This window comes from Rhincodon typus, chromosome 1 (assembly GCF_021869965.1).
Source record: "Rhincodon typus isolate 14 chromosome 1, sRhiTyp1.1, whole genome shotgun sequence".
Lineage (NCBI taxonomy): Eukaryota > Metazoa > Chordata > Chondrichthyes > Orectolobiformes > Rhincodontidae > Rhincodon > Rhincodon typus.
The window spans coordinates 123,621,054-123,648,481 of record NC_063332.1 but is presented as its reverse complement, the minus strand read 5'-3'; the positions used below and the strand labels follow the sequence as shown (position 1 = coordinate 123,648,481).

The 27,428-nt window shown below is 41.0% G+C and overlaps 1 protein-coding gene and 1 long non-coding RNA gene across 5 annotated transcripts in view; one reads left to right on the top strand and one right to left on the bottom strand.

The window, feature by feature from the left end:
• Positions 1 to 27,353, bottom strand: part of LOC125484420 — a 50,461-nt gene extending 23,108 nt beyond the window's left edge. The window contains exons 1-2 of the long non-coding RNA XR_007263240.1: positions 26,779 to 27,353; positions 26,145 to 26,211 (exon numbers count right to left, since the gene is read on the bottom strand). This is a non-coding gene — a long non-coding RNA (uncharacterized LOC125484420). The remainder of the gene's footprint in view (positions 1 to 26,144; positions 26,212 to 26,778) is intronic.
• LOC109913338 (bone morphogenetic protein 1) overlaps positions 11,129 to 27,428 on the top strand; it is a 320,653-nt gene continuing 304,353 nt past the window's right edge. For 2 of the 4 annotated variants that reach the window (XM_048603072.1, XM_048603065.1), the window contains exons 1-2: positions 11,129 to 11,594; positions 26,158 to 26,635. In XM_048603072.1, the coding sequence (XP_048459029.1) occupies positions 26,491 to 26,635 (145 nt within the window). In that variant the 5' untranslated portion in view covers positions 11,129 to 11,594; positions 26,158 to 26,490. Of the gene's footprint in view, positions 11,595 to 26,157; positions 26,636 to 27,159; positions 27,263 to 27,428 lie in introns of those variants that run through there. The other 2 variants (XM_048603079.1, XM_048603086.1) reach the window with 2 other exon arrangements.

Sequence of the window (27,428 nt, the reverse complement as noted above, 5' to 3'; positions counted from 1 at the left end):
CCTGTGCTGAATTATTTACACCAATTCCACTTTCCAGTACTCGGCCCATAGCCTTAATGTTTCAGGTGCTTATCCATATACTTTTTAAAAGGGATTTAAAGGTTTCCTTCCCCTAATCCCCTCTCAGATTGTTACCGCACTTTCGGTAAAAAAGTTTTCCCTCAAAACGCTTCTAAACTGCCTGCCATTTACCTAATTATGCCCTCTTGGTAATGGCCCTTCTAAAAGTGGAATGGCTGCTTCCTATCCACCCTGTTCATACCCCTCATAATCTGATAGACCATGACTAGGACCCCCTCAGCCATCTCTGCTCTAAAGAAAACCCAAACCTATCCAACCTCTCCTTATAGGTAAAATGCTCCATCCCAGGCAACATCCTGGTGAATCTCCTCTGCACCCCCTCCAGTGCAATCACACTCTCCTTATAGATAACTGGAACTGCACGCAATCCTCCAGCTGTGCTCTAATCAAAGTTTTATATAACTCCAACATAACCTTCCTCCTCTTATAATCTATACCATGACTGATTAAAGGCAAGAGTCCTGTATAACTTCTATTAACTTGTCCTGCTGCCTTCAGGGATCTGTGGATAAGCATTCCAAGATCCTTCTGTTCCTGAGCTTTCCTAGTGGCCTCCATTCCTTGTCTTGTTACTTCTTCCAAAGTGCATCACCTCACGGTTGTCAGAGTTAAGTTCAATCTGCCACTGACCATGTGACCAACCCATCTACATCTTCCTATCCTCAGAGCTTCTGCCTCACTATTTACCACTCAGTCAATCTTTGTATCATCTGCAAACTTACTTAACAGCATCCCCCACATTCTCATCTATAATTATTTATTATTTACATATATCGACTTAGCCAACTTCAGCTGGATTGCTGGAAATTATAATTGACAATATGCCCTATGTTGGGGAAAATATTCATCATGGCATTCATTGATCCCCTTTCTAGATAGTTCACGTGTAGATGTGCATTTAATACAGGATCATTAAATTATATAAGCATAAAAGAAGTAGAGTTGATGAAAAACTTAAAATACTGCATGTTCCTGAGCTGCTGGAACATAAAGATATGCTTTGCAAAAGAAACCAGTAGATTAAAGATGAATCACAAAGGATACAAGATTGATCGGTTAGATATTTTGCAATTCTGTTTATTTACTTTGGAATAAAATTGCCTGTGAGAAACTTTACTGTGGATGGTTTGTTCAAGGAAAGAGCCTGATTGAATAAGTATTTTGTCTTATTCTTGCCACCTCAGCTTCCAACTTCCTGGAGTAAGTCAAACATTAAGCCAGAGCTTCTGCAACTACAACTGTATACTATGTGCCGCTGGAAGGAAAAAAGCAAGTAATGAGCAATGTACACATCCTACTTGGATATGAATGTTATAACTGACTGAATACATTTGAAATTTACTAAAGGGGCGCTGGGCCATACACTGGGAAAGGTGAATGAGCTTCCTGCTGCCTAATGTCATCAACTGGTTAAATGAGCAGTAGAGGTCCCAGCATCAACTACATGTTCACTTGACCGCACACCCGTAAAACCATTCTTACAGCTGTTATTGAAATTGTAACAGATGCTATTCAAGATTTGCGCACACTCACTCCAGCACCTTTGAAAGACTTGGTAAATGCTTCAATGCAGGCATAAACCAGGTCACTGACTGCTAACAGCCCACTGTCCCGTCTGTTAACGAGAATGATGAGTCACAGTCCCATGAGAAATGGCAATGGTGAATAAGGGCACATGCTGCTCCTCTCAAAAATGACAACACATCTACTTTCTTATTAAACCTTCAATTAATTATGCCATGGTGCCAGAATGTAAACCAAATCAGCTTGCCCTGTAGTAACCATAATCCTTCAGTTTGCACCCAATCCACCCATGCACTGCACTCTTAGTGTTCACCAGTGTCTCGAGAGCCAGCATCATGCATCAACAAATTCCACCATCTATGCTGAATCCACCATAGCAGCAAATCCAACAGCCCTTTCCTAAGTGACTGCTGCTGACCATTTTGTAAAATAATTGCCTTTGGCAAAAATATGCCATTAGTGACACAGGCCATTGATATTAGCATGGACTACAGATATTTTTGAATCAGCCTGTTCAAGGATGTTAGTACATGCCTTTGGAGCAGGTAGGATTTAAACCTGGGCATCCTAGCTCAGCGGATTTACAAGCAACTTTACCATGGACTCTAGACTGGCTAATGTAATTACTGCCGCCAGCTGAAAGCTGGTGGATAAAAGTAATTTTGACCACTACAAAAAAAGCTTAGCTGGCTGAGACAGAGCATTGCAAGTCTTATTTTAAGAGTCTGCTCGAGTCTGTAGCAGCCTCTCTGGAGGATAGAGCCCCCGTTTTCTTCTTCTCCTTTACTCATCTGCCCAAAGACAAGTCTGATCCATAGACATTGCCTCCACTATAGCTGGGGGAAAGAGGTCATGAATCCACTCCAGCCAAAACAGGGATCAAACCTCACACTAATCTGATCCACACCATCCATCCAGCCAGCTAACACAACCAAACTCTCCAAGGGGTCCAGCTTGTGCAGCAACATGCAATTTGATGCGCATGTTGTAGCGTGGAGCCATGGATAATGTGCAGGCTTCAATTTCTTCGCCTCAGTGGCTGATCAGGAATCTCTCCTATTCTTCCCATGCATGCTCGAAGGATTTGCAAGTTGATACCTAACCCGTTTGGCCGTATTACAAACGCACGTCCCTTGGCCAGTGACTCCTGGATTGAGGATCAAAACTAGAGCATCTAGTTCAGAAGCAGGAACACGACCCACTATGCTAAAGACTTCCCCTGAGTTATTTCTCCTTGGAAAGACACAGTCACTGACTCTAGGCTTACAAATGTGAGGATGGCTGTAAGCACCTCTTCTTGTATGTGATCTTCTCAGAACTCAGCTGCTACTGTTTCTCCTCTTCCCCTTAACATGGCTGAAAGACTAGGATGACTCACATATTGCATCTAAACTCCCTGACGGTTTAGACACAAAATGCACAATTCCTGAATTTCAAATGAGAAAATTATGAAGAAATCAATCCAGGTGCATTGTACATAGATATTAATGATTGATTAATTCCAGGTCCATTCCCCCTTTAAATCAAGTTTCCAACTGCTGTCTTGTATTTGTACCACCCAATAGTAAAAGTCATTGCTGCATGGCACAATACTTCCTTCTTTTGACATTGAACTATGTAAAATCAATCAATCAGTCTCTTACTTGCTTTATGTGTTCTAGTTTGTGGATATTTTTCATTATCAACCTGTTCAGAGTTGTTGTTATACGCCTCTTGAGAAAACGTGACTTGAACCTGGGCCTCTTGGCTCAGAGGTAGGGACATAACCATTGTACCACAAGAATCCCTTACAGTTTTGAGAAGCCCCCAAGCAAATGGATAGCAGCTGAGAGATCACAGTGGGAATGACGGTGCAGCTGCAACCACCCTGTTCACACAAGGCAAAGATCAATCCTAATCTGCTTTTGCAATCCTACACCAGTTGGTGGTACATTCTTTCATTGAGCACATTTCCTTAGCTGTGTCTTTTTAATTATCTGCTCAGCTAATCTGCAATACAAAGAAGAACGATACCTTATTAAATTGTCAAACATAAAACATCAACCAATGTACTGAAACAGCACAAAACACACAACAATATGCTATGATAAAATGATGGTTGTGAGCATCTAGGTTATACAAAATAAAGGTGAAGTGCTTTTGCACAGGAGGTAGAAAATGTCTGACAAATTGGCAAGGACCAACATTCCTGGCTGGAAACCCAAAAGCTTAGAAGGCAGTGACTTGTCTTTACTGAGAGTAAATGATGGCTGTAACATGGTGACCTAATGAGGGGAATAAATTTCAATCACCTTTTTATTAAAGCATAAATAAAAAAAAAGTTACTAGTTTACTTACACGTATTTCATAAAATTGCTATATTTTGACCTAATTTACAGTGTGCTGTTTATATAACGTTAATAGCAACTTACTTTCTTATTGTTAACTTTTCTATCCAAAATCTAATACGAATGAATTGTGACTTAAATATCTGGTGGAATGTTCCATTAAGCAGCTGTTACATTAATACTCTGTGGGTGGAGGAGCAACAAATGCTCACAAATTTAAATATAGCAAAAATATTTCATCAAATCTTACCCACCACAATAGATGCAGTATCCAATCCAGGAATTAGTTTTTAATTTTATTCACTGCATTGTCTTCTCATAATGCAGTGACCTCTACATTAAAGAGAATAAACACAAGTTGGGTGATTGAAGGTGTTCAGCAAAGCATTCAGTCCCAGGCATAATTCTGAGCTCCTGGTTGTTTGCCATTTTGAGTCTTTCAGCCACTCCCACTTCTGACTTCTCAGTCCTTGTTTCTTGGTCTTCTGTAATGCTATAATGAACCTCATGAAAAGCTCAAGGAACTGCAATTCAAGTAGGCACTTTTCAGCTTTCCAAATGCAACATTGAGCTCAATAATTACAGATCATAATTTCTGCTCCCATTCTTTTGGATGGCAAGTGCAAGTAATGATCTTTCTACAGCAATTCGGGGAGGTAGTGGTGTAGTTGTAATGTCATTGTACTAATGCTCTGGGGGCAAGAGTTCACATTCCGCCATTGGATGTGATGAAATGTGAATCTAATAAAATTTGAAATTAAAAAGCTAGCCTAAATGCAACCATACAACTACTATCAATAGTTATAAAACCCATTACTGATTTACTAATGTAATTTAAGGAAGGAAATCTACAATCCTTACCTGGTCTAGTCTACATGTAACTAGGCCCACAACAATGTTGTTGACTTTTAACTGCCCTCTGGAGAATTCAGGATGGGCAATAAATTTTAGCCTAGCAATGTTATGAATAAATAAAGTTTTTACAGCTACTCTAGCCATATTTTGTTTCTTTATTTGTCCCTTTATTTCCCCTGTTTGGCTTTCCAACCAGTCTGTCATTCCATTCTTCTGCCTATCACGCTGTCACAAACCTTCCTTTCTGTTGTCTCCACCGATCCAAACCTACATCTCCTAAATGAGTGCCTGACTCTGTGCTTGCACTTACATATCCAATCTTTACCAGTTTTACTGCAACACATCAATTTCTTGGCTAATGTGGTGCCACTATTAAAGAAAGGTGGTAAGGAAAAGCCAGGGAACTATAGACCAGCAAACCTGACATCAGAAGTGGGCAAGTATTTGGAAGTGATCCTGAGGGATAGGATTTAATTGTATTTGGAAAGGCAAGGACTGATTAGGGATAATCAACATGGCTTTGTGATCGGGAAATCATGCTTCACTAACTTAAGTTTTTTGAGGAAGTAATGAAGAAGATTGAGGGCAGAGTGGTGGACGTGATCTAAATGGACTTCAGTAAGGCGTTCGACAAGGTTTGCATGGTAGACTGGTTAGCAAAGTTAGAGCACATGGAAAACAGGGAGAACTAGCCTTTTGGATACAGATCTGGCTCGAGGTAGGAGACATAGGATGGTGGTAGAGGATTGCTTTTCAGACTGGAGGCCTGTTACCAGTGGTGTGCCACAGGGATTCTGCTGGGTCCACTGCTTTTTGACATTTATATAAATGATTTGGATGTGAACATAGGAAGAATGGTTAGTAAGTTTGCAGATGACACCAAAATTGGTGGTGTTGTGGACAGCCAAGAAGATTACCTCAGAGTACATCAGGGCCTTGTTCAGATGGGCCGGTGGGTCGAGGGGTGGCAGATGGAGTTTAATTTAGATGAATGTGAGGTGCTGCACTTCGGAAAGGCAAATCAGGGCAGGACTTATACATTTAATGATAAGGTTGCTGAACAAAGAGACCTTGGGAGTGAAGGTTCATATTACCTTGAAAGTAGAATCGCAGGTAGTGACATTTGGTATGATGCCTTTATTGGTCAGTGCATTGAATATAGGGAGTTGGGAGGTCATGCTATGGCTGTACAGGATATTGGTCAGGCCACTTTTAGAATACTGTGTTCCGTTCTCGTCTCCCTGCTTTAGGAAGAATGTTGTGAAACTTACAAGGTTTTCAGAAAAGATTTACAAAGACGTTGCCAGGGTTGGAGGTTTTGATCCATAGGGAGAGGCCGAATAGGCTGCGGTTATTTCCCCTAGAGCATTGGAGGCTTGAGGGGTGATCTTATAGAAGATTATAAAATCATGAGGGACATAGAAGGGGTGAATAGCCAATGTCTTTTCCCCAGGGTGATGGGGTCCAAAACTAGAGGGCACATTTTTAAGGTGAGAGGGGAAAGATTTAAAAGGGACCTAAGGGGTAACTTCTTCACGCTGAGGATGGTGCATGTACGTAATGAGCTGCCAGAAGAAGTGGTGGAGGCTGGTACAATTACAACATTTAAAAGGCATCTGGATGGGTATATGAATAGGAAGGATTTAGAGGGATATGAGCCAAATATTGGCAAATGGGATTAGATTAATTTAGGATATCTGGTTGGCATGGGCGAGTTAGACCGAAGGGTCTGTTTCCATGTTGTACAGCTCTAGGACTCTATGGCTTGAATCATTAATTCTGTTTCTCTCCACAAATGCTGCCTGGCCTGCTTAATACTTCAAGAATGCCAAGTATTTTGCTCCCAAAATATTTATTTCTGTGGTTTTTGCACACAAAATGCAATTATTGACACCTGGACATAACTTATACTTCAACTTATTTACTGGGTAACTTAGTAAGCAGGGCAAAAATCAGTCAGGATTTTTTCATGCTTGCTATACATCCCCTGCAACCCCCATTCCTCCTTTCTGGTATAGAAATATTAGTGGACTTTGTACAAGAACAGAGCTGGCTTTGGTTGCAGTCCCCCCTCTAGTTGTGTATGCTATTGGGAGTCACTGTCTAGGTTCATAAACAAAAAGCTGCCACTTGTTTGAGTCACAGGGCATAATCAGTGTCTGTATAACAACCCTATGATATGTCTCCTGTTGAAATTGATCATTGCAGTTAAAGAAACCTTTACATGCAATAATCACTGATCATAACTTTACAGATCATTTCAAGCACTGCCTTGGTAATTGACATCTGTGGTCCACTGAGATTTCAAAAGGAAACAATGAATAACAAAGCATTACTCAACTCACAAGATGAAAGGCTAAATAGTTTGTTTGGATTCAGCTTTAGTACCTTGAAGCTTCTGTAATGGCCTGCTAACAAATATTAAGAAATGATTGTTTATTGTGGTTTCCTGAATCTGTCCAAGTAAATACAGTTTAATCATAGATAGGGTGCACATTTGTCAGCTATCCAGACAGGATTTTAAAATGTTTGCAATTAAGTCTTACATATTGGTGTGAATAAAAATGAAATAAAGCAATTAAGAGCAGAAATAATGTAATCCTTGGTCAATGCTGGATTAGCTGAGTTCAGATGTGACAAGGTACTAAAATTGATCTTTGTGCCCTAGAGAAACACTCAACAACTTTGGAAGATGAGAAGAAAATTAACAGAGGAGAAAGTAGAAATCACATTTTGTTCCAATCTCTCTGTACTCCTTTCATAAAAGTGGTAAATCATGTTAGCATAAAGTTAAATAAGTGGGGGCAGTTCTTGGATATTTCTCAAGTATCATTCCTCACTATGATTGTAACTAATAGTAGTCAGAGGATATGCCAGTATCATTATTAAACCTGATGCTGTTCCCATCTGGCTCTCATGCTTCAGCAGGGGTCACTGCATACCAATTACAAGCAACAGGAATCTCACACCCTTTCCCACTCATTTTCAATACTTTATCCTATCCTGCCTGAGCAACATCACAAACAATTTTATCAGTCTCTATGATGGTGTCTGCTCCAGAGACAGATGGTTCTCACTTGCGTAATATTTCCTAAATATGGCTGGTTGTCCCCTGGAATCCCATTGCTCTCTGAAGGAAGCAGATGGCAAATTGCAAATACTAAATCACATATTTTCGTTTGGGTATTCTTGTAGTTTCTGTACAATGAATGTATGGGCCCTTCATGTAAAATTTATAAACTAGAGGGCATTTGATTTTAATGTGATACTTAAGACTAGTTCTGCTCTATTCGCCAACAACCAAATTCCTTACAAAGTCTTGCTTACTTACAAATTAATTGTTGCTTCATAAGGTTTGGGTATCCACTACTTGTGTCATGCTATGGCTTACTAATATATGACACTTTTGCCTTTAAGTACAAGATCAAAGAGAATTCATACATGTTACCTTTGCCCTTGAGGAATGGTGATCCACAGGTTAAACTCACCACCAGTCATCTCCCACTAATGAAAGAGCAGCCCTCTAGGACTATGATGATTTTACTTTAAGAAAGGAAGGTTTTAAATTTTAGCTATTGACCATTATCTGGTCATCCATGCTGGAGGAGTGTGCTTGGATGCCAAGTGAGGATTGGCAGTAACTTATGAGGACTCCATGTCAAATAGCCCATTAACAGTCACTATCCATTCTCACATAGAGTCAGAGAGTCATACAGCATGGAAACAGGCCCTTTGGCCCAACTTGTCTATGCTGACCAGGTTTCCTAAGCTGAACTATTCCCATTTGCCTGCATTTGGCCCATGTCCCTCTACACCTTTCCTATCCACGTACCTGCCCAAATGTCATCTAAATGTTCTAATTGCACTCAGCTCTACCAAATTCCTCCGCCAGCTCGTCCTATATATACACCACTCTGTGTGAAAAAGTTGCCCCTTAGGTCCCTTTTAAATCTTTCCACTCTCACCCTAAAGCTATGCCTTCTAGTTTTGGATGCCCCTTCTCTGGAGTAAAGACCTTGACTATTCAACTTATCCATGCCCCTCATGATTTTGTAAACTTCTATAACTTCACACGTCAGCCTCCTACGCTCCAGGACTGAATAAAGTCCCAGCCTACTCAGCCTCTCCTTATAATACAAACCCTCCGGTCTCGGTAACATCCTTGCAAATCATTTTTGTACTCTTTCCAGTTTAACAACATTCTTCCTGTAGCAGGGTGACCAGGATTATAAACTATACCCCAAATGTGCCCTTATCAATGTCTTATACAGCTGTAACATGATGTCCCAACTCCTGAGCTCAATACAAGTGGAGGTCACTATCCATCAAACCACATTCTGTTGTGAACTGCCCATTGCAAAACAGGAAGGGTAAAAGCAGAAAATTGCGGGAGAAATACTAATATTTAAACTTTACAGCTGTATTATATAAATTAGATGCATGTTGGGAAACAGTGTTTACATCAAGTAAACCATTTCTGTTATAGTAATAGAACTTGATTATACCTGTAATGCTTAAGTTTTGAAGGGCTAGTGTCAATCTGTAGTTCGTTGTTAATAAAGTGTGTATTCTCCATTTGACAACACAGTATGACATCAAAATTTAACAAATTACTTCAAAGATTCTAGAGTGAAAGACAATGTTCAAACCTAGTTAGTCTTTTGGGTGATAGGTTATCTATTCCAATCTTAATTCTTTGTTTATTTTTCATTAAAGGAGTAACTTTTGACTTGTGCTTAGAGTAGGGAGGTTCTCCACGGACAGTGAACATCAAATATTCAAGCAGCAATGTAGATAATTTTCTGGTTGTTTGGTCAGAAAATAATCTTCAATATCACAGAAATCTCGATATGTATTTTCAGTGAGCGAGACTTCCCAGCAATAGTGAATATTGTTAAAGTTATTCCTCAAGTATTAAGTTACTTGGTAGGAATTTTATTTAAGTCAGAGGACTGTGGATTCAAACCTCATAAGTATTTGGATGCATATCCAGATGACAATTCAGTGCAGAACTGAGGGAGGGCTACCCTTTACATGAAATGCTAAACTTGGATCTTGTGCCTGATCCTTTGGCATTAGTTAAAGAACAGCAGGTAGCTTTGGTTTTCTGAAAAACATTGTCAGCAGCAGATTAACTAGTCATTTACCAGTAATAAATTTCCAAAGCATCTAAATTAGTTTCTGTATGTATTCTGGAAGATTTCCAATTTCCTGCCATTTATAGTCTGATGGTGAATCATCTTGTGAAGAAGACAAATTAACTGATGCATTTGATACTGTTCACAATTTTTTTTCCAACACATCATGCTAGTGATGAATTCAGGATTATAGAAATTCTCTGTTGGTTTTTAGCTGCGGACTTAGAGCAGTATCAGTTTGCTATGTTGATACTTGGGCAATAGTGATGACAATGTAGTTTAGCGTTAATCTTGCTAACCAAGCAAAAGCTACTGACATTCAAAACTGGTTTCTGTTTTCAAGAGGACTAATATTACAAGCATGCTTTAACATCTAGAAAAAAAGTTGATTTCATAACTTTATTGGAGTGAAAATTACTGTTGAGGCGATATGGGTAGTCAGTTAAACCACGTAAGTAAAAAAGCAGCCACCCAGGTTTAAAGAGGTCGTATGGCTAAACAAAACCAAAAAGTTTTTTTCGGATCTTTATGAAATAAAACCTTCGACACAATTGCTCATATAACAAGCTCACTGAGCATCAAGAGTTCACTCATTGTGAAATTGTTTGACATGTTTTTGAGGTAGAAAAATTATAGTACTATGTGAGTACAATGTTTAAATCAACAATATTAATCATATCTTTTATTAATTAATTTGAATGCACTGTGCTTACTTCACACAGTTATAACATTGTAAAATGTAATCAGTGTATATATGAAATCATATCAGCAGTACAGTGTACTAACCAAATCTCACTAATCTTATTTCCAGGAAGTGCATTTTGTCATTATTTGAGAAAGGGTCACTCGATCTGAAACGTTAACCCTGATTTCTCTCCACAGATGCTACCAGACCTGCTCAGTTTCAACAGCAATCTCTAGTTTTGCTTATAGTTATTCAATTATATTTCCATGTATTTGCTTTGTCATTGCTTGATCTTAAAAACAAATAAGGGTGTTCTACCCTGTACAGTATTAACTTCCGGCCCGCCAATCTATTTAGTGAGAACAAGTGTGCAAACAGGAGGGGATTGCGCCAGGTCTGCAGGCTCTGTGAAATCCCTGACAATAGGATCAGTCTTCAAGAGATTGCTGTCAACCTTTTGCGCTCACTAGGGGTCGTCGAATGTCAGAAAATCAATTTGGCCACAACAGGAAGGACGCGCAACTAAACACCGAGCCCTAGAAACACTCTGGGATTAACACCCGCAGTGCCTTTATACAATTACAAGTGTGTAAAATCAGTGAACCGATAGTTAAAGTCAGGAGGTGATGCCGGGACGAAGCAAAACAGTGCATTATAAAGTACGTTAGAAAGTTACAATTGGAGCATAAATGGTAAAGGCCACGCTATTTAAGGACATTTAATCGCCAGGTTACGGGATAATTTGAGGATTGATGGAGTGACGTCAGTACGTACCTTGATAGCAGAGTAATCTCCTTGTGGACGGTCTAATTTCAGAGGGGAATGGGCACGTTTCTACTCAGATGTGGCTATACGGTGCAAACACGGTGTTAACGTTTCAGCAAATAGCTCTCGGAATGAGTAAAGCGAGAACTAACATAAAAAGTCTTTAATAACAGCTCTGCGAGGCTCCTGAACTCCGCTGTGCGTTTCCGTGCATCTAAGGTATGTGCAGCAGTTGGCTTTTTTTTCTAAAAATGCCTATCGAACCCTCCGGAATGTCTATCCGTAAAGGTAGGGAGTTTTTTGGGGTAAACCTGTTCCACGGCGATTTTAAAGACCGATTGTGTTGTTTTCGGCTGAAATCTAAAACAATCCTTTCGACTGGATTTTGATCCTTTAAAAAAAATGGTAAGATGATGGAAAGGTGTATTTTTGCGGAAATCCCATTACTTTCAAGGTAAACTGAGCAACTGTGCGGCTACCTGTGGTTTAAGTATTTTCTGGTGATATTTCAGACTGACTCCCATAATATCACTCATTGTTGATTATGTAACCGCGCTGAAAGGTTAGAAAACGCCGTGCAGTAGATACATGCTAAAAGGATGTTTTAAACCGGCTGCCTATAGGTTGCACTTCGAGGGATCATAATGTCACTTAAAATTGACATTTACAGTCTAATCCTAAAGAAGTAGACATGCGGTCACATTGCTGTTGCCTTTTTTTATGTGAAACTAAATAAATCCAATCTAGGACAGGCGCTGAATTTTTCAATATTCTAGCATAAATTTGTTCATACCAAATGTTCACGCGTTTCAACAAACTTCTATGATATAGGACGAAAATTCTAGTTGGATCACAGTCTATATGATCATGCAGTAAAAACTTTCACCAGGAGGTAACGCACTGATATTGGCTACTAATAAAAAGCGTGTAGGGCTGCGCTATAAATGGGTCGCGGCGATCAGACTTTAGCAATTTACGATTCATTATTGCCTGATCTGCTGACATCTCTCTCACTCACACACACAAAGGACTCATCTTAATTTTTGTTTTAAGGGTATAATTTGATAGACGAGACGATGCGTCAGTGACATCTTTAGCAGAGACAGTTAAGGATTTAATCATTACTTGCTTCAGTTCCTATCTTGACTTGAACCGCTTATGGTTTTACCCTTCCCCCAACCCGGTGAAAAGCGATTAGACAGATATGAACTTGACTTAGCAGCAGCCCGTTGCAACAGATCTAACTGGCATATTGTTCTTACCGTAGTGTTTAGATTTGTTTTTTTTAAAATACAGGACTAGTTAGTTATCCGTATGGGGCTGGTACGCTGAGAATAACTTGCTGTTATGAAGTGATTTTAGCACAGCCCTCACAACAGCCAGCGCTGCTCTTGTCGCTGTATATACCACGTCATGAGTGTTTCAAGAACCAGGCGGCGTTTCCAGCGACACCGTCGAGGCATCTTTCACCTTCTCGCAAGATAAGCAAAACGAAGACGAAGTGCTTTGTTTGAATGAATTCTAGCAGCATGGGAATATCCTCTTGTCACTTCCGTTTCACTGCAACCCGTGTAAAACATCTTGAAAGCTTAGGTAATCAGTCCCATTACTTCTAAAACGAATAACATTAGAAGGTTGGAGGTTAAAGACCTATTGCAAAATTCACATCACTTCTTACTTGAAAATCATCACCAGTTTGAGACTTTGTTCTGCCTACACATTAAGTATCAAAGCATAAAGAGCTCTTTTAACTGAAGCTGATGTGAACAAACGACATCATTTTGTATTGTTATGATCTCCAAAAACACCCTGGCTTTTAAAAGCAAATTTGAACTCCCCATTTAGGATGGCATGACAAGATTTCGTTTTGGGATTTTTTTTTTTTACTGTGATAAGAGCATTGGCTGAACACCACCTTTGAGGTAAATGGACAGATTAAAACATAATTGTTCACAACTTGGCTTTCTCAACACATTGCCACTTTGGAGACTTAGTCTATTCACTGTTAGCACACACACTGCTGCCACCAACTCCAAGTGTAAACATCTTGCACATCCTATTAAAGTTATGTGCTATCTCTAACAATAAAACTGCGCATGCTTGCTGTCAGGTGGACTTAAGAGCTTAAGTGAGATGGCACTTAAATTTTACTTTAATTAAGAACACAACCCCAAAACCTATGAATCCTAAGCCTCACTAACAACAGCCTCAACTGACAGCACTAAGTAAACAGCATATACAATGTACACTGTTAATCAGACTACTAACTTTTCTTTGTCTGCAACTTTTAAACAGACGACATCACTAAATGTTCATTGACAGGTACAAAAAAACAACTAAATATGCCACCAAACTATTGGCCCTTGCGTCGAAGTGTGGGCTGCAATACAAAGAGAAATTATTTTGCAGTTTTACAAATATTCTCAGGTCCCGTCTGGAATACTATGTTCAGTCCTCCATATAGGAGCTAACAAAACTATATTATGCCCTTGGAGTGAACAGAAGACATACTTACAAGGATAATGCGGAGTAAAGGGTTAAATGACAATGGCAGGTTGGATAGATTAGACTTGTATTTCCATAAAATTGGAAACAAATAGGGGATCTATGTGAAGTGCTTACAATTATTAAAATTTTTCATGGGATAAATAGTTCAGGGAAACTTCTCTTCTGGGGGATCCAGAACCAGGGGTTACATCTTAAATTTGGAGCTAGGCCATTTGGATAGATGACGCAAAAATGCATTTCTTCATACAAAGACTAATGAAAACCTACAACTCTCTCCATCAAAATTAAGCACCCATCAGGCTGGATCAACTTAACGCCTTAAAAACGAAGTTAATTTTTATTTTGAGGATGAATATTAAGAGTAAGGGAGCCTGGGTAGTAAGGTGGAGATAAGACACAGATCAACCTTGACCTTATTGAATGATAGAACAGGTTCAAAGAGCAGGATTGTCTATATCCCTAAATATAATCCTACATGGCACAGTGACTCCGTGGTTAGCCCTGCTGCATCATGGTGCCAGGTACCTGGGTTCAATTCCAGCCTCGGGCAACTTTCTCTGTGCCTGTGTGGGTTTTTTTCAGGTACACTGGTTTTCTCCCACAATCCATAGATATGCAGGTTAGATAGATTGGCCATGCTAAATTGCCCATAGTGTCCTGGGACGTGTAGGTTGAGTGTGTTAGCCATGGGAAATGCAGGGTTACAGGGAGAGGGTAGGGCGGTGAGTCTGTGTGCAGTGCTCTTTGGAGAGTTGGTGTGGACTTGTTGAGCTGAATGGCCTGTTGCCACACTGTAGGGATTCTATAAAAAAAGAAGGTAAGTCCATTCGCCTGACAGTAACAGTCATATGTAAATCACATTTAACATGGTGAAATGTTGTCCAAATGTATTATCAAGTAGAATTTGAAAATATTTTCCCATTTTGATAGTTCTATTTGTCATTTGTTACAGTAAGTAGTATCAACTAAACACCATGTTTGTTGGAACTGGACAGTTTAAAGCTCAACTATTTACACCCTAATATTCTTAACACTCGGGACTTGAGACTTGCAGTCTATCCATTTATAGCACACAGTTTGCTGTCATTTTCTCCAAGACAAACATTTTGTTTCATTGGGAAGATGGTGCAATCTTTAATCTCAAATACACTTCACGATACACTGTATTCAAGTACACTGTCAAACAGGATTTGACAAAGCACTACATAAGAGTGTCACAACCAGTTCCTGAGGGTCCCCAATTTGATTTGACTTTGGATGAGATATTCTGAAAAGGGCAAGTCCCCAGGTGAAGCATGAACTAGTTTCCCTTTGGTTTGTCACACAAGGTTCATTGAAAATAAGAATTGCCTCCCTTGTGGAGACCTATTCTGAGTCCAAATAAATTTATGTTTTAAGATGAGCCAACTTAACTGGGCTTATGTTAAAGAGAGAGTGAGTTTTTTATAACTAGTAAAGTGAGGAAAAATAATAAAATACAACACATTCACAGAGATTAGAAATAAGAGGAGAGTCCCAAAAATAAGTGAAATAAATAGAATCAGTCTTGGCTTGTCCATGATGAATAGATCATGAAATATTGCATTTGATCAACAGTGACTGATAATGACTTAATTTCCAGCAGAAAGAGAATTTTGTTTTAAATCTGCATGCTCAGGGATGTCAGGTGGACATTCAAAGCCTGAGCTCCTTTACAGCACACTTTAACACTTTGGAACTTGAACCACAAGATAGCACACTGGCATGTCTACACCCTAGTACACACAGTCCAGAGGTTGCAGTTAATTTTTAACTCCCTCTTTGCATATTATTCAAATAGTAAAACATAAATACTACTTTTGCTCAGAACAGTGCTTTTTTCAGCTCATATCATATCCACAGCCTGTGACCAAGCCACAGGAGATCACAGTTCGGCTTTTTTTTTTAATGTGGGCATCTCTCTCTCTTTGAAGTGTTGCTGTTTGAAGTTCATTTGACACTGTTCAGGTGCAATATTCCATGATTCCTTGTGAGATTCAGGGGAATTCATATAGATTTTAGACAGCTTCTAACATTACAACCTCAGCCATATTTTGTCTTATATGGCTTTCTGTTAGAAACAAAGAAATGTTGTTTAAAAGTCCATTAAATAATTTGGGATATGATCTGTTGTTGTGACAAAAGATATTAAGACCGCTGGTAAAAACCAAAAGAACAAAAACAAAATTGCTGGAAAAGCTCAGCAGGTCTGGCAGCATCTGTGGAGGAGAAAACAGTTAACGTTTCGGGTCTGGTGATCCTTCTCAGTACTGATGGTGGCTGGGAAAACGTCAGTTTATATGCAGAAAATAGGGAGGTGGGTGGGGTAGGGAATAAACGATAGGATAGAGTCCAAAGAGAAAGACAGTTGGACAGACAAAGGAGTTGCTAACGATCAGGCTGGGAGGGTGAACAGTTGTTAATGGGGACTGTTAGTGACTACCAACAGGGACTGTGTAGTGGCAGGCTGTGGTAACAAGGCCTGGTGTGTGGGGTGGGGGGGGGGCTGGGACGTGGGAGAGTTTAGGCCCTAAAATTATTGAACTCAATATTGAGACCAGAGGGCTGTAGATCCCCAAGCAGAAAATGAGGTGTTGTTCCTCCAGCTTGTGTTGGGCTTCACTGGAACACTGTAGCAAGCCAGAAACAGAGATGTTGGCCAGAGAGGAGGGTGGTGCATTGAAGTGGCAGGAAACATGTAGTTCAGGGTCTTATTTGTGAGCAGAACGTGGATGTTCTGTGAAGCGGTCGCCAAGTCTACGCTTCGTTTCCCCAATGTAGAAGAGACCACATTGTGTGCAGCGAATGCAGTAGACTAGATTCTTGGAAGTGCAGGTGAAGTGTTGCTTCACCTGGAAGGTATGTTTGGGCCCTTGGACAGCGGGGAGGGAGGAGGTAAATGGGCAGGTGTTGCACCTTCGCCAGTTACAGGCGAAGGTACTGTAGGGCTGTGGGGAGGTGTTGAGGATGAAGGAAGTGTGGGCCAGGGTGTCCCAGAGGGAATGGTCCCTGCGGAAGGCGGACAAGGGAGGGGAGGGCAAGGGAATGTGTGTCTGGTGGTAGCATCTTGCTGGAGGTGGCGGAAATGGCGTCTGATGATCTTCTGGATGTGGATGCTGGTGGGATGGTAGGTGACGATAAGGGGAACCCTATCGCTCTTGCGGGAGGGAAGAGAAGGGGTGAGGACAGAAGTGCGGGAGATGGGTCGGACCCGATTGAGGGCCCTGTCAACAACAGAGCTGGAGAATCCTCTGTTGAGGAAGAATGTGGACATTTCGGAGGCTCCCTTGTCGAAGTTGGCCTCATCTGAACATATGCGACGGAGACGGAGGAACTGAGAAAATGGGATGGAGTCTTTACAGGAAGTAGGGTGTGAGGATGTATAGTCCAGGTAGCTGTGGGAGTCGGTGGGTTTGTAATGGATATTAGTGGCCAGTCTATCCCCAGAAATGGAAACAGAAATGTCGAGGAAGGGAAGGGAGGAGTCGGAGATAGACCAGGTGAAAGTGAGGGCAGGGTGGAAATTGGAGGCGAAATTGATTAAGTTTTCCAATTCTAGACGGGAGCGGGAAGCAGCACCGATGATATCATCGATGTATCGGAGAAAGAGTTGTGGGTTGGGCCCGGAATAGGACTGGAACAAGGAATGTTCCATGTACCCCGCGAAGAGACAGGCATAACTAGGGCCCATGCGGGTACCCATGGCAACCCTCTTACCTGAAGAAAATGAGAGGAGTTGAAAGAGAAGTTGTTGAGGGCGAGGACAAGCTCAGCCAAGCGGAGGAGGGTGGTGGTGGGTGGGGATGGTTCAGGTCTTTGCTCTAGGAAGAAGCGGAGGGCCCCGAGACCCTCCTGGTGGGGAATGGATGTGTAAAGGGATTGCACATCCATGGTAAAGAGGTGGCGGCTGGAGCCGGTAAACTGGAAGCTTTGAAACCGACGTAAGGCGTCAGATGAATCATGGATGTATGTGGGTAGGGATTGGACCAGGGGGGAGAAGACTGGAGTCAAGGTAGGAAGAGATGAGTTCTGTGGGGCATGAGCAGGCTGAAACAATGGGTCTACCTGGACAGTCCCGTTTTGTGGATTTTTGGCAGGAGGTAGAAACAAGCTGTTCGGGGTTGGGGGACTATTAGCTTGGAAGCGGATGGGGGGAGATCACCGGATGAAATGAGATCCGTAACCGTAGTGGATACAATGGCCTGATGTGCCATGGTGGGGTCATGATCCAGGGGAAGGTAGAAGGAGGTATCTGAGAGCTGGCGCTCAGCCTCTGCAAGATAGAGGTCAGTACGCCAGACAACAACAGCACCAGCCTTATCGGCAGGCTTGATGACAAAGTTAGGGTTAGATCTGAGTGCAGTCAGTTCGGAGGGAGATAGGTTGGATTTGTTGAGAGGGGCAGTGAAATTGAGGCAACTGATGTCACGTCGACAGTTCTCAATGAAAAGATCAAGTGCAGGTAAAGACCGCTGGTAATATGTGTATCAGAAAGTTAGTCTTTAAAGTAATTCTTAAAAGAAGAGAAAGAGGTTGAGAGACATAACATCAACCTAACCAACTGATGGCTCATGTGCCAAATATAGAGCAAACAAAATCTGGATGCACTAGAAACTAAAACTGGGGGAGTACAAAAGCTCTTAGAGGTTGCTGGATGAGATAACTGAGAAAGGAGAGTCCATAAACTAACAGCACAATACAGCAGATGCTGGAAATCTGAAGTCAGACCAAGGGCTGGAAATACTCAGCAAAGCTGGAAGCAGCTGTAGAGTGAGAAAAACAAAGTTAACACCAAGTTAAGCTATTTAATTTGAGTCCTTGAGTGATTTAGAAATAATGCGGAGAATTTTTGAAGCCAAGGCATTGTTGGACAGGAACCTGTCTTGATCAGCAACCAGACGGATGAAAAATTAAAAGATTTGGTGAGAGTTAAGATATGAGCAGTAAAGGAGGTGATGGCCTTGTGATATTATTCCTTGACTATTAATCCGGGTGATGAACTGGGGACATGGGTTCCTATGACAGATGGTGGAATTTGAATTCAATAACCATGTGTCTTTATAATGACATGAAACCATTGCCAATTGTCAGAGAGTTTAAAAAAAAAACATTTTGTTCACTGATGCCCTTTAGGGAAGAAAACTGCAGTCCATCTCTGGTCTGGTCTAATTGTGACTCCAGACCCACAGCAATGTGGTTGACTCTCAACTGTCCTCTGAGCAATTAGGAATGAGCAATAAACGCTGGCCTAGCCAATAACACCCTGTGAATTAATTTTAAAGAACTGAAATTTTAGATGAGATCGAACTTATGGACAGTGCAAATTGGGTGGTGTACAAGGGGAACATCGATATGTTCAAAGGGAATGGATGAGAAATTCAGCAATGGATAAACTGAGACTTCAATTCAGTTGATGCTGCAAAAGTAGAAGGAAATGATCTTGGTGTTGAAGTGTAGCAAGTGGGAAACTCATATTAGCAGCCACAGTTGCAAACGATCTGCTTCAGCTTCAGAGAGTAGCCATGTTGAGAAGGGTGAGGAGGGGTAGATTATTACAGTTGCTCTCTCTCAGGTTGTAACTTGTAATTCTTATAAGGGTTATCTTAGTGCTGCAGCAGATCTGGGAGAAAACGAGACATGAAGTTGTGGACAAATTGTCAAAATTTCAGAGGTTACAACACATTACAGGGCTCTGGAGAGGGCAGTCTGTTTGGAAATAGGGCTGAAGTTTGCAAGGATAGCATAATTTTTTTAGTGGGATGTGGATGTGGTTGACAAGGCTAGCATTTATTGCTCATTTTAAATGTTAAGTTAACCACATGATTGTGGGGCTGGAATCACATGGTAGGTCAGGCCAGGTCAGGATTGTAGATTTCCTTCCCTAAAGGACATTAGAGAACCAGATGCATTCTTTCAAATGACAAATCAACAGTGGTTATATGGTCACCATTAATCAAGTCTTTCTTCCAGATTTTCTCTTAATTCAAATTTCACCATTTTTCATGGTGGGGTTCAAGCTCATGTCCTTCGTGCATTAGCCTGGGTTTCTGAATTACTGTAAAACAAGGAAATGGTGGATGAAATGAACAAATATTTTGCTTCTGTCTTGACTACAGAGAATACAAAAAACATTCCAGTAATGTCTCTAAAGCAGATGATGAAAGGGAGAAAAATGAACTTGATGAAATTATAATCATGAGGGAAGGAACACTAAGCAAACCAATGGGGACTGCAGGTTGACAAGTCCTTTTGTCTAGATGATCTCATAATAGGGTTTAAAGAGGTGCTTATTTTCCAAAATTCCCTAGGTTTGGGAAATGTTCCATTGAACTAAAAAGTAGCAAATATAACCCTTCCGTTCAAGAAAGGAGTGAGCCAGAAAAATGCAACTAACATAAGTAAACTAAAGGCCAGTTAGCTTGAGGTCTGTCATGGGTGTTGGTGTTAGAATTAATTATTAACAAAATTTTATCAACACACTTAGAAAACCCCAGGATAATTGGGGGAGTCAGTATGGTTTCAAAGGAAAATCATGTTTAACCAACTTTTTGGAGTTCCTTTGAAGGAGTAACATGTGCTGTGGATTAAGGAGGGTCTGTAAATATACTGTACTTGGACTTCCAGAAAGCATTTGATAGGGTTCCACTAAGGTTGTTGCAGAAAGAGACACTCGTGATGCAGGGACATTATGTACTAGCATGGATAAACGATTGTCAGAAATTAGCAGCATCTGACAAATGGAATCTTTAAGGAGTCTGTGCAGGGGCCTCAATTTTTACAATTTACATAAATGACTTGGATGAGAGAATGTTGGGTGTGATCGCTAAAATCACAAACAACACTGAGTTAGGAAGATAAGTTTGAAGAAGACATAAGAAGGTTACAGATGGATACAGATGGGTTGAATCTGTGGGCAAAAATCTAGCAGATGAACTTCATGTGAGAAAACGTGAAGTTGTTCACTTTAGCAAGAAGGATGAAATAGCAGAGAACTACATAAATGGAGAAAGACTGCAGAATTCCAAGGTGCCAAAATATTTAGGTGTTCTGGACTGAGTCACACAAATGTGTGATATGTAATCAGAAAGGCTAATGGAATGATAGCCTTCATTTCAAGAGAAATTGAACATTAACCATGTTATGTTTCATTACGCAGGATATTGGTGAGTACGTATCTCAAAATCTGTGTGGGCTTTTGGTCTCCTTATTTAAAGGATAGATGTACATGCATTGGAGATGGTTCAGAGAAGGTTTAATAGCTGCATTGAATGAGAATAAGATGGACAGGCTGAGCTTGTTTTTGCTGGAGTTTAGAAGAGTGAGTGATGATTTGATTGAATATATTATATCATGAATAGTTTTGCCCAGGTGGACATGGAAATTCTGTCTTTTGGGTCAGTCCAGAATGAGGGGGCATCCTTTAGGACAGAGCTGAGGACAATTTTTTTTCTTTAAGGTTTGTGCAGCTTTGGAACTTTGCCTCAGAAGGCAGTGGAGGTGAGGTTATTAAATATTTAAAGAGGTGGATACATTTTTATTAGATAGGCTACCATTGGGTATAGGGGTAAATGGGAATGTGGAGTTTGAAACACAAACAGATCAACCATGATCTTGTAATTTTGGAACAGGTTTGAGGTGCTGAATGGTTTACTTCTGCTCCTATTGCATATATTAGAGTTTCTCATGCGTATTGTTGGTAGGGTTGGAAGGATGCATAAGAAGAGTTTAAGACAACAATTTGTAGTAAAGAAGAGAAACCAACAGTTAGCTTTGTATTTCAAGGTGAGTCTGGAATAGTGAGCAGCTTTTGCATACAAGACCAGGATTTGAAAATAATACAGTTGATCTGATGGTGAAAGACTGACCCACCTTAACCATTCCAAGTGAACATAGGACTATGTCAGCGGAATGATCAGGCTGAGAGAAAGTGGAGCAAACGGCATTAAAGTTAGAGCTGAGGGCATGATTGAACAAATTGGTAGCTAAAGAAAGAGTGCCACAGAGAGTTGGGAATTTGAACGTGCCATAGTAGATTACCTTTGAAGAGATTGTGCAATACATAGTCATGTTCATGTACTTGAATTTAAAATCCTTCAGGCAGAAAAACAAAATATGTGGATTCCTATCATTTACAAAGGCAAAATAATGAACATTCACAGGTACTATAACTTAATTTCCCCATGGCATATATGCATTTGATATTGATAATGCTTATTTTTATTTGCATGTAATCATAAGATATAGGCCAAATGGCATAATTCTGCTCCTATCGGGCCTGTTCTGCCTTTTAATAAGTGCTTACCTGATTTTCCTTAACCCAACCTTCTTATGTCCCCCATAAGCCTCAACTCTCTTGTCACTTAAAAATCCATGTAAATCAACAGGAATATATTCAATGAACAATCTCCACTGTTCTCTGTGGAAGAGAATTCCAAACACTAATAACCCTTACAGTACAAATTCCTCCTCAACTCTGACTTAAATGGGAGAGCCTTATTTTCAAAAACTGGGCTGCCCAGTTCTAGACTGCCCTACAATAGGAAATATCCAGAATCTAGTACATTTAAATAAAGATCATCCCTCATTCTTTGAAACATCAATGAGAATAAGTACAACCTGCTTAACCTTTCCTCAGAAGACAACCCCTTAATTTCAGAAGTCAGCATGGTGAATGTTCCATTTTTTTTTATATTGCAAGAGTATACTTTATTCAAAAAGTTATCTTTATGTACAGAGGTGCTAAAGCAGTTCTGTACAGTCCTTGCCAATAAAGAAAATAAAAACAAACATTGGAATTTGACATTCCCTACAGTTGCAAAACCGAAAGGCATTTCCTACTCATGAAGGACACTATTTACATACATTTTAAGGCAAAGACAGGGTCTGATAATTGAACGGACCCTTGTTGTACTTTGGCTTACAGGGCAGTCTTTCCCCAAAATGCCTTGGCTTTGGTGTGTCCCTCAGCGTGTAGTCCTGGTCTTTGGAATGTGCCAGTTGGCAGCACTCTGTTGAGGTTACTAGAAGACCAGTAAGTTTCAGGCAGACCAAAGAGTATCATTCAACAATTTGATGGTCCTTCAGGTGGAGTCGTTGTTTGTCTCAGTGTGCATCATGGGGAACAGCCTATAGAGCATAAAGTCCTATGTCACGGACCTGCTAGGGACAAACCTTAACAAAAACTAGTGCATCTCTCTCCAGACCTTCTTTGCAAAGAATTAGAATATCCTTTACTGCCATGTGTACTCAAGTATGGAAGTACAGGAGTACAGTGAAAATTTCACAATGTCACCCTATATGGTGCCATGTCAGGAACAAAGTACCTAGGTACAGATCTTAGATACAAAATACAGAAATAGAGAATAAGAAAGGAAACCAAGTTATATTACTTAGGGTGGTTTGTAGTGTAATTTAGAAAAATGAGAATAAAGTTAAAAAGATGAGCATTACAATCTTTCAGTAGATCAACACAAGGGGTTTCCACACATGGTCTGCCTAGGCTCGCAAGCCACTGACAGCCTGCACCGGTCCCCAGTCCAACAACCATCCCTGCTCCGCGCATGCCTCCAGACTGCTCCGCTCCATGCCTCTAACCACTCCACCTCTGGAGAGAACACCAAGAGGGGGAAAAAGGGGGGAAAGAAAAAAAGAAGAGAAGAAAAACATGAAATAAACAGAAGGAGCTCCAGTTGGAGCATACTACTCCGCCACCATCTTGACCAGAAGTCCAGAAGGAGATGTGTGACAGTTTCTGCACCAGCACATCTGCTTCAAGGGCAACATGCAGTGGTGAACAGAGTCCAGGCTTGCATGAAGTATCTGATGGGCAATGTCCTTCTCACCACCAGCCAAGCCATGACTTGGTTCTTGTTGCAAAATTCTGGTGAAGAGGTATACTGCCAAATGACTTTGATAGTCTGCTCTTGGAACCATGCAACAGCATCCATCCTCTCCTTTTCCCGCAGGGTATCAAGGATGTTACATGCTGACCACTTTCTGATGGACTTGTGGTCAAAGGTGGTTTTCTTTACAAACTCTTCCATGAAGCACAGGTAGTATGGAGCCCTTCAACTATTTGCAGCATTCCATGGTGCTAAGGCTGGACCCATCCTTCGCAACACTGGGAACAGGTAGAACCTCAGTACATAGTGACACTTCCACCATACACACAGATGACCATCAGGATGAGGGTAGTGTTGGGTATGTCTTTCCTCCCCTTATCCAGAGCTTAGTACATAGTGTTCCTGCAGACATGGTGCATCTTTGACCTCCAGATGAAATGGAGGATAGCTTGGCTGACTGTTAAGGCACAAGTTCAGGGAATGGGAAAGACCTTACACCATGTGCAGCAATACCGATAGTACCTCGCATCCGATGACCAGGTTGTTACCCGCAATGGAGCGGGAGCAATGCTCCCATAAGCGCAGTTCCTGTCTCACCTTGGTGATGTGCTCCTCCCAAGTTTCTGTACATATCCCGGCTCCTCTGGACCTTCCATGAATTGCTGTCAATACAAACCTATCCATTCTTAAGTAAGGAATCCAAAATTATGCACACTACTTCAGGTGTAGTCTGACCAATGCACTGTACAATTGTAGCAAAACTTCACCACTTTGCTCAATTGCCTTTGCACAAATAGCACAATTCCATCTCTCTTCCTAATTACTTAACATACTGTACATGCATGTTAGCTGTTTTGTGATTCATGTATAAGGACACCTACCTCAGCCTCTACTGCAGCATCCGAGGTCTCTTTCTATTTAAATAACATGCTACTTTTCTATCGCCCTAAAGCGCTTTAAAGCCCTGTGAAACTTTTCAAGGCACCATGCACTTTTCTTCCTTTATATAAAGACATCTTATAACAAGAGCAGTACCATCTGAAATATTAATTCTATTACAGAAATTGACTTTAATATTCTTGTTAAGTTTTGTGATTGTTTGAAAGTTCCTACTACTTCTGAAATGATGTACACTTTGTGTGAAGTAGGTAAAATAAATAGTGTTGGAGAAACTCAGCAAGTCTGGCAGCATCTGTGGTAAGAGAAACAGAGTTAATGTTTCAAGTATAAATATTCTACGGAACTGAAGTGGTTATGTTGCCCTGACTCTCAATTAGTTAAGTTAAGGTGTAAACTGGTTAAACCATTCAGAAAATGGCAGGTTCAAACACGTGTCTATACTGGGTTGTCTGACCTTAGTAGTCACAGTGACAGGACACTGCAATTGGCATCATTGCTAGGGAGAGAAGAATGACTGACTGCATGCTATGCTCCCAATTGACATCAAGTTTGCCTGTTCTGGAAATGGTCAGAAGTCACACAACACCAGTTTATGGTCAACAGGTTTATCTGAAATCACAAGCTTTCGAAGCACTGCTCCTTGGCTCCTAAAGCTTGTGGTTTCAAATAAACCAGTTGGACTATAACCCGGTGTTATGCGACTTCTGACCTTGTTCCACCCCAGTCCAACACAGGCACCTTCACATCATGTTCTGGAATGTTCATGAATGCCAAGATCAGGATTGGTTGTATTTCCCCCAGCAGTTTAATTGCCTCCTGACAGCCACTGTCCAAACTCACGCAGAATGTACATCAAAGGTTAAGCTTGTGAAACCCTAACCAGGAGAAGTAGGGAGAAAATTCATGTGGAATAAAGAATGGCAAAGTGATTATTTTTGACAGGTGTAGGTTTTTTTTTGTGTGCAGATTGAGGTATTCAAAACGAAGAAAAACGATACTTCAGGATATACACTGTACTGGTTAAAAGACACATTTCCTTTTGTTTTCCGCGTTTCATGGGGACATTGGAGGAAGAGACTTTTTTTTCTACTGAACTATCACCTCGTAAGAAACTACAATCAGCTGCTGTAGCAGCTGTGGATTTCCCTCCCTCTCTCACTAGGGTTTAGTTTCATCATTGAAAGCCAGTCTCCTCTTCTACTCCTCAGCTAGAGACAGAGCGGCGTCTTTCGCCACTCCATGACCTTAGCTTTTATTTATTTCTCGCGACGTGGCTGCTGTTACTATGAAGTTTGCTTTATCAAGAAAACCAATCAAACTGGTCCGGATGACCCTGATTGTATGAATAAGTAAGCAGGATGCTCGAGGCTGCTGACGACTATTATATGCCTATAGGATTTTCGTAAGTGAGCAGAAAAGTGCTATTCCTGGCACTCTGCCTCTGTGGTGGATGTCATCATTGCTCAAGCTGTCTAGGTCTTTGTTTAAATTATGCTCTTACTGTGCTTTTGCAGAGTGGATGTTCAGAACATTGGACGCTTCTTCCCACAACAGCCTCCTCATTCATCCTGAAGGTTAAAAAAAATCGACTGGATTTAACAGGTCAACGAACAGGGGAGAAAGAAACTCAAATTACAACGCATCAATTTACAAAACTGACATTAATTAACCTCCGAAGCTCTAACTTAGACTTCGTATCACCCTCCTAGATTTCACTGTCTACTTCTGCCTTCCACTTTATTTAAGTGTACATAATATATGATATTTATATCCCATACCGAAACTTTATGGAGTAGATTTTCTTCCACAATCAACTCAACCAGTATTTAATCGAACTACATTTAAAAATGAATGTAATTGCACTGTTACTCACCGGATTGTGTCTATCTGGGAAACTTCACTGGATTAGTGGATTCGAATACGACTACTCTTACGATTATTATGATGAAGAAAAGGCGGAGGTAATTGATTACAAAGACCCATGCAAAGCTGGTAAGTGAACTACCGATTGATTTCTACTCCCTCCGTAGCAAACGAAAAGACACTTCAGAAAGTTGTACCTAGCGCGAAATGGTTTGTTAAACATACAAGCTGTGTACTTCCGAAACGCGGGCGCGTTGGCAATTATTTCATACCTCGTGTTGGGAGCTACTGAACACTGCTGGTTCACTCAAATTAACCACAAAGTCGATAAATCGTTTTCTGACCATAGGGGGTCCTTGTATCCCGACTCGTTTTTACAAATGAGTTTTTGAGTTTTTTCTTTGCTTTGGATTTCATTCGCTTCTCGGTTAAGGTTTAACTGCAAATATCGCATTGCATTGCAACTTGTCTCGTACATTGGAACATGCAGATTGAGATCACTGACCGGCTGCAGTTGAGCTCTGGCTATTCTCAAGGTGCCGCGATATCTTGACAGGGCGTTACTACAGGTCTCGGGCCGAAATCACTTAAGAATTCACAGCTGGGTTATAGTTTCCCACAATGTATCTCGTGCTCTGTGGCTGACCGCACATCAACCTCTGGCTGTGCAGTTCCTCACTAACCCGATCATGATTATCGAGGCCTTTTACTCTTGACCAAAGTGATATTATTTTGCTCCTGTCGGCATTTTCTCAGGTGCTGTTGAGCGAGCGCGCGCCCACCCACCTCCAGGATCTCCTGAGATTACAGGGAGCGCGCGCTCCAGCCCGCCTCCATGTGCTCCTGAGGGTTGAGGGAGAGCGCGCGTGCGCGGTCTCCAGGTGCTCCTGAGATTGCAGGGAGCGCGCGCACGCCGCCTCCA